Raw genomic sequence first — 12,138 nt, 5'->3', positions numbered from 1 at the left:
CCCTTTAGCCTGTGTATTGCTGTCAAATCAAGCCAAAGAAGTATAAAATATATATTATTTTATAGCTCTTTGATCAAGCCAATTGCGCTGGTGTATAAATTTGTTATTAAATTGAGGGGCCCGTAGTAATAAAAATCGTAACTAGCCAGCCAGCTGGGGGGGGGGGGGGGGGCCCGGGCCCCCTGGCCCCCCACCTGGACACGTACCTGGTGTATGCCATGATCAGACTGTGCACGGATGTGCAGGCTGATCTTGGTCTGCACTGGGCGCAAACGCAAAATCATTTGCCGCCAGCGGGCTGAAGGTTAAGAGAAAAAAAAAATGAAAATTGAATTTAAAATAAAATTCGCGAGTATCGTTATTAGCCATATTAGTCATACTTCAATGCGTTGGTGCCTTCAAATAACGGATAAGAAAATTGTGTGACATTTTACTATTGATATAACTATCACATTACATATTAATTCAACATTTTGTTATTTAAAATAGATATCATTCTTTCCGCAGTGACAAGTCATTAAATACTTTAAATATGAAACGGTATATCACCTAAAATTAGTTTAATCGATTAAACTGAGGTACCAATTTAGTTCCCAATTTAAAGTATAAACTGGTTTGTTATATTATTATTCGTAAAAGCAATAGACTATTATGTTTTTATATTCAAAATTATAATCATCAATTCACACCATACGGTCCCTGAAAATGCCTCAACACAATTTGAAAAAGCCCGATCTTAAGAAGTCTATAGTATTACATTGTATTATATTTTACGATAGCTTCTTAAAACAATGGCTGATTGCCGAATTTTTACCATGCTTCTTTTCTATTGATAAATTGTTGAAATAAGTTTTGATTCCGATGATAATCAAGGTTATTTAAAGATGTAGAGTATAATGTAAAAAAAAATTGTGTGTTGGTATTATTTCAAGTATTTTAAAAATGGCGGATAAATATTGAATGGTAGGTATTTTTTAGAGACAGTTGTTTATAATCGTCATTATTTCAGACAAAATGCTTTAAAAGGCCATTTAAACGGGGTATCAGTGTAAGAGGCTTACATAAAGTAAACTAGACTTTGTTGTCATTTGTTGAAATTGAATTTGGATAAAAAGTGCGTGATGGTGTGATTAACGCAAAATCCCGAGGTAAGAGCTAACGTTACACTCAGTTTATTTAGATAAACATACTCTTCTTAGAATTACGGAATATCCCATGAATTACGGGACGTTTTCGAGTTGACGTCTCTGATGAACGACATAGTATCTCGTGACAGAGAAATTATTAAAAACGCACAGACCTCTACCGAGTCTGCTAATTAGTTTGCGTTCTATTGTTCCAAAGGGTCTTCTTACAGGTTTTATTACTACAAATATCCCTGCTCTGTCTGCAGACATCATTACGCTTCCATAATTTCCTCTTTTTCGAAGCGGAATCAACAGACTCATATACACTTTAACAGGATTGACAAACATAAAAAGCAAGCAGTGGAGCGATGACTAAAGACATTAGACATTATAGTTTGGTGCGCCGTAAAGTCGTATGAAATGGGTTTAAAATCGCTTTTCTGAAATTGATTCATTAACTATATCTACTACTGCCATAATACTAGTAGATCGTATTTTCTTTCTGTTTAGTCATAAACAATATAATATTACCTATTTTAAGAGAACAACTGTTAACAAAATTCCACTTCTCTCAAGATGTTTGGCTATGATATTTTTTCAGATGGCTTGTACACAATCCAGAGAATGTTGTTGGAAGTAAACTTGGTCGGCAGAATGGAGACAGCGACAATAGAGCAGATACATAGAGTTAAACAGTTACAGCTGAAACAAGTTGAAAAACTCCCTGCCATTAAGAAGGTACTGTTTCTTTAATGTCATCCCACATCTACAAACGTTTCGATACAGTCACAATACGAAAAAGGAAACAATGGCAGACCTCTGGTAGGCGAAAATGATCCATTGTATAAAATCGTACTTTAGGGATCGTTTGCATTTCTCATGTACTATGATTTAAGGTTTCTAATGCTTGTGTTACAAATGGTAGGCAAGACGAATGCAAATTTAATTGACTTTTGTTCATGGATGTTTTTTGGGGGTTTTTTTGTGCGAGTAGAAAACAACATTAGCAACAACACCGGAACCCCCGTAGCCAAAACGCAGAATCAAACAAACAGTTTTAGGTTATTTCAGTATTATGAACGAGCATTTATGCCACTTTTTGTCCATTAGAAAAGGTATTACCCCAAACTAGTTCATATATCTGGAAATTGAGACAGTTCATTCACTCGTTAACATTTTAAATGAAAAGAGAAACAATGCGAATGCTACCCGATGAGAGCCTATAAAACGTTTACGTTGAATAAAGATATGTAGAAATATTTATACATGTACTGTGATAGCCACGCGTTATTAAAAGATAATGCATTCTTAAAAGTACCAGGAATTTGCATGTATTGTAGATATTTCGACTTGAAGCATTTCGAATCCATTAATACTGACTTTTTAATAGTGTGCAGATATTGCCCCCTTTCACCGTGATTAAGTTTTGCATGGAGTCCAAGCGCAGACTCCAAAATATTATTGGTTGCTTCTTATCTCTGTCGCGCAATGTACCAATGACAAGATTTGTGTTTGAAAAAGGGACCTGATTAGCAAAGTACCAGGGTACTCCTTTAAAAGCATGTCGCATAAAATAATCCAATAATGTACGCTTCCTAATTAATACACATACAATTCATGAGAAACTTTTCTTCTTTTACTTTTAAACATACTACTTATATTTTCTAAGTTGAAACACACTGAGTTTTGAAATGATAAAATGATTCAGATATTATGCCTTTAAGTTGTCTATGATCATATTTTTAGCTCACCAGAGCACGAAGTGCTAAGGTGAGCTATTGTGACCGGTCATTGTCAGGCGTCCGTCGACGTACGTCGTGCGTCGTCAGTCGTCCGTCAACATTTGCCTTGTCAACACTCAATCTTTATGAAACTTGATCAGAATGTTAGTCTTGATGATCTCTAGGTCAAGTCCGAAACTGGGTCATGTGGGGTCAAAACCTAGGTCAGTAGGTCAGATCAAAGGAAAAGCTTGTGAACACTCTAGAGACCACATTTGTGATTCAGTCTTTATGATACTTGGTCAGAATATTAGTCTTGATGATTTCTAGTTTGAAACTAGGTCATGTGGGGTCAAAAACTAGGTCAGTAGGTCAGATCAAAGGAAAAGCTTGTGAACACTCTAGAGACCACAATTTTGACCCAATCTTTATGAAACTTGGTCAGAATGTAAGTCTTGATGATCTCTAGGTCAAGTTCGAAACTGGGTCAGGTGGGATCAAAAACTAGGTCAGTAAATCAGATTAAAGGAAAAGCTTGTGAACACTCTAGAGACCACATTTGTGCCCCAGTCTTTATGAAACTTGATCAGAATGTTAGCATTGATGATCTCTAGGTCAAGTTTGAATCTGGGTCATGTGGGGTTAACAATTAGGTCAGTAGGTCAGATCAATGGAGAAACTTGTGAACACTCTAGAGACCACATTTGTTACCCAATCTTTATGAAACTTATTCAGAATGTTAGTCTTGATGATCTCTAGGTCAAGTTCGAAACTGGGTCATGTTGGATTAAAAACTAGGTTACCTGGTCAAATCAAAGGAAAAGCTTGTGAACACTGTAGAGGCCACAGTTGTGACCCAGTATTTATGAAACTTAGTCAGAAAGTTTTGCTTGATGATTTTTAGATCAAGTTTGAATCTGGGTTATGTGGGGTCAAAAACTAGGTCACCTGGTCAAATTAAAGGAAAAGCTTGTGAACACTTTAGAGGCCACATTTGTGACTCAATCTTTATGAAACTTGGTCAGAATGTTTGTCTTAATCATTTCTAGGTCAAGTTTGAATCTGGATCATTTAGGGTCAAAAACTAGGTCACTAGGCCAGATCAAAGGAAAATCTTTTCAATACTCTTGAGACCACAATTTAAATTTGAAACTCATGAGAATTAGTCAGAATGTTTGTTTTGATGGCCCTCTTGTTTTCGTTAATAGATAAAATATGTCGGACAGTGGAAACGAAAGGTAAGTTACATACACGGATATTCCTTTATTCTGGGAAATAATGTTTACACGTTCACTTCTTTTTTTGCGGAATGAAGCACTCTTATTTTTTTGCGAAAATGGCATTTGCCATATATTATTGACATATACGTTCTTTAAATATCTCAGCCGAATTAAAAAAAGTTAAAGTTGTAAATGCAGCGTCTGGGACGCTCTCGAAATGATAATAAAAAAAAAATCAGCATGTGCTTTTTTCACAAATATCGGTTACCTGTTTTCATATTTTAGTGATTTGTCCACGTACAAATTTTACCTAAAACTTTGTGTAAATAAGGATAGTAAAAAAGGTGTCACCGAAATTGTGCACGAGTAGCTGTAACCTGTAACCTAATCCGTATTTAAAGAGAAAGAGGAAGCGATAATTAGTACTTGGTACTTTCGGTTTAACTTTCTTTTAGAGGAGCGGTCCGAGTGTTGTATATATATCATGCACTAAAAAACAAAAGGCTTGTGGAAACAGGGCATCTTCCTAATCTTGCACCATCATTAAACTCCTAAAATAGTCATTAGCATTCTCAAGGCGTCGCATTTATTGACAACAATAAACAGAAATGAAGTGGAGTTCCCTACAGTTCATTTCGTATAAAGCTGACGGGAGAGCCTTATGTTTGCATATGACACTCGTTGGCATGTAGCTTTAGAAGAGTTATATGAAAATGTACCTTTCGTATTATTTTTCCATGACATATATGACAATGTACCTTTCTCGTACAGCTCTCCGTGACCTATATGAGAATGGTGTGTGCCTTTTGTTTTCGTAAAGCTCATCATGAAGCTGAACTCAAAACAACAGAATTATGAATTAATAAATTATATCCCGGTATTCCTTATACTGTCGTTGTGTATTGAATAGTTATCTCAATTGATATAACCATCCAGCTGCCTTACGGAAGGTCGGTGGTTCTACCCAGGTACCTGCTCGTGATGATCTAATGCACGGAGGGGCACCTGGGGACTTCCTCCACCATTAAAGCTGGAAAGTCGCCATATGACCTATAATTGTGTCGGTGCGACGTTAAACCCAACAAAATAAATAAATTAAATGATATAAACATGAAAGTTAAAACTATGATGGCGAAAACACGAAAGTCGAACCAAAACGATGAAAGCAGAAACCACAATAGCGAAATAATGAAAGTTGGAGTCACGGTCGATGGCGAATGTACATACGAATACGAATACGAACAGTTTATTGCATTAAACAATATTTACATTGTTTCTAGCAAATATACAAAGTACAAAGGTAACATGGTATAATGCAAATTCACAGTAAACATGTAAACATCAAAGATGGTTAACAGAAGAGTACATGAATACAATACTGAAACTGACATTTGGTTGACTTTTTTAAATAACGTCTGGTAGATAATATCAGTATACATGTAGAAACCACGATGATGACAGCCGAAGCCATGATAATGAAAGGGGATAGCACGGTGGTGAAGGTGCAAAAATACTAATACATTTTGTATAGTGTGCGCTCAGCGTCATGGGTGTCATCATCGCAGTTTCGTATTTTCAATATCGCGATTCCGAAATCCAGTTTCATCATACTTTTGTGTCGTGTTTTTGTTATCGAGGCTACGACTTTCTTCATTGTCGTTTCAGTCAGAGAAAAACCTCGAAATTCCACAATGAACACCGTATGAAGGATATATATACTGAGAATATAGTAGACTATAGACAACTTTCTGTTACAGAAGTTTGTAAAACGTCTTAATTATTCACGTGCACATTGAATGTCAAAGACATGCTGAAACTCAAAAACGGATGAAAAAAAATTACAGCTAAATTTTATCTTGACGACATTTAAGAATACATTTCAATATATATGTATCCTGCAAACTTGCTTTGTACTTTTTTAAATCAACATTTTAGTGCATTTTCTGCCAAAGTCGCACTCCTTTCAGTATGAAAAACAAACTATTCTACAATTTTATTTGCTTTATTTGTAAAGACTGTGCCTATCGGAACCATCTCTTTTACCAGTTCACAGTTCGAAATTGTGTATGGTTTTAACGGCCTTTAACGAAAGATAAACTTGTAACTTCAGAATATCTTACTTATTTCGAGAAATTTGATACAGTACGGGAATGGTTCGATATTAGATAAACTTGACTTATAAATGGCGCGCAGAAAACGATCCTCAAATATCATGCTTTATATCTAAAATGTGTCAAGGTTTATTAAGAGCTCTGGTATTGACACATGTAATTATCTAACAAAAAAGGAAATCGTGGATTAAATATTACAAAGTTCATAAATGTATCAGTAAATAGCGTTAAAGCGTAACTTTAAAAGGTAAACAAAACTCCATTGTCACTTGCCACAGGTAACATATTTAAACAATAAAATTACAAACAAGCCTTTAAAGGTTAGAATATAAACTTTGGAAAGCAGTGTGCCATGTGTCTTCGAAATTATTATAAGAAAATCCATACTATTTGGAAAATACAATTGTAATAATAAAGGATTAGACAGTTTTGCCTTGAAAAAAAAATCAACATCTTTTATCCAAAACTCGATATGAAACGCTTATAAGAAAAGATTCTAATTATGGCTGTTCATGAAAAATTTTAGCTTAGCGTTTCTTATATCGATTTGTATTCATTAGGAAACAAATGTAAAATAAAAACTTTAATCTGAATAGAAGCATTATAAATATTTTCTTAATGGATTTTATTAATAATAAATCCAATTATTGAACATATTATTTGTTATATAATAATGAATATTCGATTGTACCTTTATACGCTTTAGTTGAATTTTTATTTACATTTGCAAAGTCGCAATCTTTTCGGCATTGAAGACATTAGACTTACCACTAGGGAGGTCAGATTCTGATGCAACATTGAATTGGATGTGAATTACAAAACTTTCCTAGTGTGCTATTTCGGTTTCACTAAATGTGATATTTCATATCATTTAGTGTTTTTTTTTTTGTGGAACAAAAAGAAAGAACTGCGTAAACATGAACAGGAATTTAATTGGAATAAGTCCAGGATGCAAATCTGAAATAAAAAGGTTCTTTGCCAGATACGGATACCGTTACTTTGTATGCACTAAGGTTCTTATTTGTAAACATTGCGGTCTTCCATTACCGTTGCAGCTGTCACGTGACCAAGGACTCACAAAGACATGCACATTCAAGGAGTTCCGGTTTGAGCCGCCATATGTTTCTAAGAAAAAAGACATCAAGAAGAAAAAGTTGCCTCCAATTCCGGAACATATGTTGCCCAAACGTCACAATAGTTTCGAAGAAGAGGAGGAAGAAGAATATGACGAAGGACATAGCGATCTACCAACTCTCCCATCACTGTCCATCTCACCAGCATTTCTCACAGAAAGGGTAAGTTAATAGGACTGTTTACACCAATTAGAAAGTGACAACGCAATGTTACATTGTGAAATATCCCAAACTATAGCCTCATGATCTCCTGTCTCTCCCATCGCTGCCCATCTCACCATAATTTCTCACATATTGGGAAGGTTCAAAGGACTGTTTACGCGAAATAGGAAGTGACTACGCAGTGTTATATTGTGAAATAGTTCGAACTGCAGCTTCGTGTGTCTCACGACTCACGATTCCATCGCTGTCCATCTAATCGACATTCTTCGCCGAAAAGGTAACTTATGAGGACTGTTTACACCAGTTTGTAAGTGACTACAGTATTGTGAAATTGTCCAAACTACATTGACACGGTTTCAACGAAAAATGGTAAAACGAGCCGTATAAATTGTCTTTACAAAAGTTTAATATCACGGTTGGTTATCTCTGACGTTTCTAAACAGATGTATTGGACTGAAATATTTTAGCGAAAGTTGTAATGAAGTAAAATGTTGTACACATCGAACCAACCGACAATGTCAATTATCATCAAGTGAATTCATTTATCTTTGATCTTTTTCTAGCCGAAAGTCTACTAAGGCAAAGTAGCCCGTTAAAATGACCTTCGAAACATAGTTTTTAATAAATTTTACTTGTTTTTCTGAGGGCTTTTGCTCTAGCTGAAACTTAAAATGAGCAGGATAGTAGTGAGTAGCAAAGGTTGCAGAGTCTTGCTCTTTGATTATAGAGCATGATGCTGTTGCCAAGAGCATGACTGTACTGGTTGTTGTTTTGGTTCTTGTACACTGCACTTCCTTCGCATCGCATGTCTTCTATATTTCTGTGCATGAATTTCCTGAAGTACTTTAAGCGCAATGGCCAGTGAAGCTAAATTTGTTAAAGGGAGATAGTTAAAAGATTAAGCTTGGTAGAATTATAGTTTTTGTACACTTCACTTTTTCCTTAATTATGAAGAAATAACAAAAATGCCTAGACATTTTAAAAGTCATGGCCGTACAAAAAGGTGACCGGTAACAGTCCGACGGACAGAACGGCAGAGTCATTGCTTTAATGCGTCCGGAAAAAGGTCGAACCTTACAAATGTAACAATAAAAACGCTTAAAAGTGGTAACTGAGCTGGCCATTTCATTAAAACTGTCTTCTACTATGTCGCCGATTACGCCTTTTTTTCCCCCCTTCATATTTCAGAATCAGAATGACGAACGTTCACTGTCCGTTGAGGTGGCAGCAAAGACTCCAAACTTCCATCTTTTCAACACACGGGAATTTACATTTCCAGAATCAAATTCTAAACGTAAGAAACACCTTCCTAGTCAGCCGAGTATAGTTCCGGCACTCACACCCAGAGTTCGAGAGTTACCGATTCAGGCAAAGATAGAAAAACTAGCCAAACAAAAAAGACGAGAACGGGTAAGTTTGAATACTTGTTGAATGTGCTCATGATGGTACGTGCGAGTGAAATGTGTTCATTGAATATATAAGTGGAATATGTCCATAGTATATGTGAGTGGAATGTGTTCATAGAATATGTGAATGGAAAGTGTTCATAGCATTTTTGAGTGAAATATGTCCAAAGTATTATGTGAATGGAATGTGTTCATAGTATTTTTGAGTGGAATATGTTCATAGTATATGTGAGTGGAATGTGTTCATAGTATATGTGAATGGAATGTGTTCATAGTATATGTGAGTGGTATATGTTCATAGTATATATATTGTTTATTGTGTACAAGTATATGCTCATTATATATATATATATATATATATATATATATATATATATATATATATATATATATATATGAATGGAATGTGGTCATTGCATATATCGGCGGAATGTGGTCATTGTATGTGAGCGTAGCATTTGGTGATAAGTAGAATGTAGTTATTTTATATGTTTACAGAATGTGTTTGTCGTTGTATGTATTAGTGGAATGTTATCATACTATATGTGAGTGAAAAAAATCTCATTGTATATGTATTGAATATGACCTTATAAAATGTATGACTGGAATATCAGGTTGTTGTAAATGTGAGCTGAACGTGGTTATTGCATGTGCGAGTGGAATGTGATTACTGCAGATGAGTTTGGAATGTGTTTTTGTTATGTAAGTCCTGCGCAGTATACAGTTTGAAAGCACTGCATAGGCATCTATCATAGGTTTTCAGCATATATTATATTGTCAATACATTTTGTGAACAGTCGAAAGAGAAATTGATAAAAAGCTTTGCAAAGTCATTAAGCCTACATTTAAACTGTTAAAATATTAGAGAAATTTGCAGGACAAAGTTAACAAAGAAAAAACACCATACGCTTCTTTGTTTGTGGTTCCTAAAATTCGTGTAAAATACAGACACGTTATGTTTTTATTGAATCCGAAATAATTCATTATGTTTTAATTTCAGGCGAAAAGGGCAGTAGAACGACGATATGAGAAAAAACTTCATAATATGATGGAAATGAATTCGCCTACTTCTCACATGGCATTTAAAAGTAAACGGGAACCGGAATTCGCCAATACATTCCATTTAAAAGAACACAAAATATATCCATTTAAGCAAATGACAAAAATATCGGAGGAAAGTGATAAAAATACAACAAGACTTCATCCGAGATTATATACTCGGATTGTTGATAGCATTTACTCTTATACGAAGGGATTACATGAACCCAGTCGCACGTCGGATAACCAAGGACCATATGAACGACTTATGGTGACACCGGTTACGGTAAGAGGAGAAGAAGTGAAAGATGACGCGAATCGATCTTTGACCTTCCTTCCCCCTATACTCTGAATGGAAGCTTCAGTTTTAATTAACCTTATATTCTGTATTCTTGATGTAACAAATACTACTGGATATGACATTGGAGGAATTTGTTGAAATTGTTTGTCTAGGTAAAGTGTGTTTGCTTTTTTGGGATTAAGTGTTGATAAATACGTAAATACTTCTTGGCAAACACATTTGTCCCAGTATAGTTTCGATGAATTGTGGAAGGATCAAAATGATCGACCATGTCTCTGGTGTTTCGACGTATTTGGTAGTGAAACCACTGTTATATTCCTCGAAACAACAATCGAATTGGTTCCTTTTATGAAGTCGCTTTGTTTGTTGCACGTTGCTCGCAGTTATTCTGTGAAGCAATCTTTGTTATTAAGTTACTAGGTTGCCTTTCTGGGTATTCCTGAATTAAAAATTCGTGTTAAGTCTTCTAAAGAATTTTTATACGCCACGTGTACCGATGTATTTTCTTTAATATATAGTGAACTATCACTAGTTGGAGCATCGGTTGCTCATATACCAGGATTTACGCGAGAAAATCATGTCGAATTCGGAAATTTTCCTTATATTTTTCTTATATATTCTATGCTCTGATAGGCAGAAACCTTGGATAAGATCATACCTTCTTGCGAATTCAAGGAATATGTTTCACTGTGATACATTGTTAACAATAATGTGCTATCTGAGATGTTTTATTAAAACGCTGATCAAGGTTTTAATTACAGCAAGTTATTCTCTGCAAAAGCAAAAATGATGTCCCATTTTCATAGGACATTGAAAATGTGTATATTGGGTCGAGTACTTTCAAAATTTTCAGTTATCCTACCCGTTCTTAAACAGTTTTAAATATTTTTATTAATGAATGCATGTATTATGAAACGTAAATAGATAGATGACGTATGTTTTTCCGATGTATTGTTTCATTATTAAGTTTTCCTTTATGTAACAACTGATATAATTAGTTGACTGAAAAATACGGTATTTCATCAGGGCCATCCTTGTTTCGCCTTGTCCGTATGTAAATAGGTAAGGACGGCAGATTACAACGCGCTATGTGATTGTCTTACTTTTGCGATGTGGTTAGTTTGACGTGGTGAAACAGCGATGACCTTAACGGAACACAATAGAAGATACTTGTTGACTTCTGCTTTGTTTACCTGTTATAAAAACGTGTGCTTTGTCATTGTTCAACTTGTGCCAAGTTTGTTTTGTTTTGGTGACACCAAGCATTTATCGGTGTATCATCAGCTAATTTGTCAACGTTCATTTAATTTATTCATTAAATTATTTTTATGATAACATAAACGTGTTTATTTTTTATTGATTTAGAAGCTCTTACCTGTAATCCGACCATGACTGGTTGATAAATAACAGTCAATATTTGTATCTCCCATAGGGTGTTGCTCTACAGAGGTTGCCCTGTATAGGTTTTTAGATTTGTATTTAGAAATATGCATGAGATCTGCAGCGGAAATATTGCGCGAATTTAGGAGCACAATATCAATCCGCAAAGAACGAGTGCGTATTTCTCGATGCAAATCTAATAACCTTTTTTTATCACATACACGTACTACACTAACGACTTGCATGAAACTGACGTCACAATTAACGACACGTATCCAGTATGAAATTGAACGTCAATATAAAAATATTGACGTTTCAGATTCCATTGAAACTTAAAGTGTTTTAAAATGGGTATATTATAATACATATGTTTTGTATAATTACGTCTGCAGAAGCCCGCGGGAATGTTTGTGGGACTAGGTCTCAAAAACACACGTGTATTGTCGATATTCTTGCATAAAAACATGACACGAAAACTTAATGTATTGTTTTTTATAAGTGATGACATTTTACGGTACAATTTTTAATTATCACAAACT

At 35.0% G+C, this 12,138-nt stretch overlaps 1 protein-coding gene across 3 annotated transcripts; it reads left to right on the top strand.

Annotated features, from left to right (window-relative positions):
- The first annotated feature begins 732 nt into the window (after positions 1–732).
- LOC123561371 (uncharacterized) lies at positions 733–11,560 on the top strand. 3 transcript variants are annotated; one of them, XM_045353685.2, is made up of 6 exons: positions 733–963; positions 1,729–1,865; positions 4,057–4,086; positions 7,235–7,474; positions 8,663–8,884; positions 9,881–11,560. In XM_045353685.2, the coding sequence occupies exons 2-6, from the start codon at positions 1,752–1,754 to the stop codon at positions 10,268–10,270; spliced, it is 996 nt and encodes a 331-aa protein (XP_045209620.1). In that variant the 5' UTR covers positions 733–963; positions 1,729–1,751; the 3' UTR covers positions 10,271–11,560. The 3 variants fall into 3 exon arrangements, with proteins under 3 accessions (XP_045209620.1, XP_045209622.1, XP_045209621.1); XM_045353686.2 differs by lacking the exon at positions 733–963 and adding an exon at positions 992–1,148; XM_045353687.2 differs by lacking the exon at positions 4,057–4,086 and having other exon boundaries at positions 737–963.
- The last annotated feature ends 578 nt before the right edge of the window (positions 11,561–12,138 follow it).

This window comes from Mercenaria mercenaria, chromosome 10, assembly GCF_021730395.1.
Source record: "Mercenaria mercenaria strain notata chromosome 10, MADL_Memer_1, whole genome shotgun sequence".
NCBI classification, from domain to species: Eukaryota; Metazoa; Mollusca; class Bivalvia; order Venerida; family Veneridae; genus Mercenaria; species Mercenaria mercenaria.
Note: the sequence above shows the minus strand (reverse complement) of the source record. Positions and strands in the feature narration are given on the sequence as shown.

Excerpts from the sequence above, each read along its gene's own strand:
- LOC123561371 (XM_045353685.2), top strand. The coding sequence starts at position 1,752 with ATGTTGTTGGAAGTAAACTTGGTCGGCAGAATGGAGACAGCGACAATA. Across the intron at positions 4,087-7,234 it reads TCGGACAGTGGAAACGAAAG|CTGTCACGTGACCAAGGACT; the intron begins GTAAGTTACATA and ends TTACCGTTGCAG. Across the intron at positions 8,885-9,880 it reads AACAAAAAAGACGAGAACGG|GCGAAAAGGGCAGTAGAACG; the intron begins GTAAGTTTGAAT and ends TTTTAATTTCAG.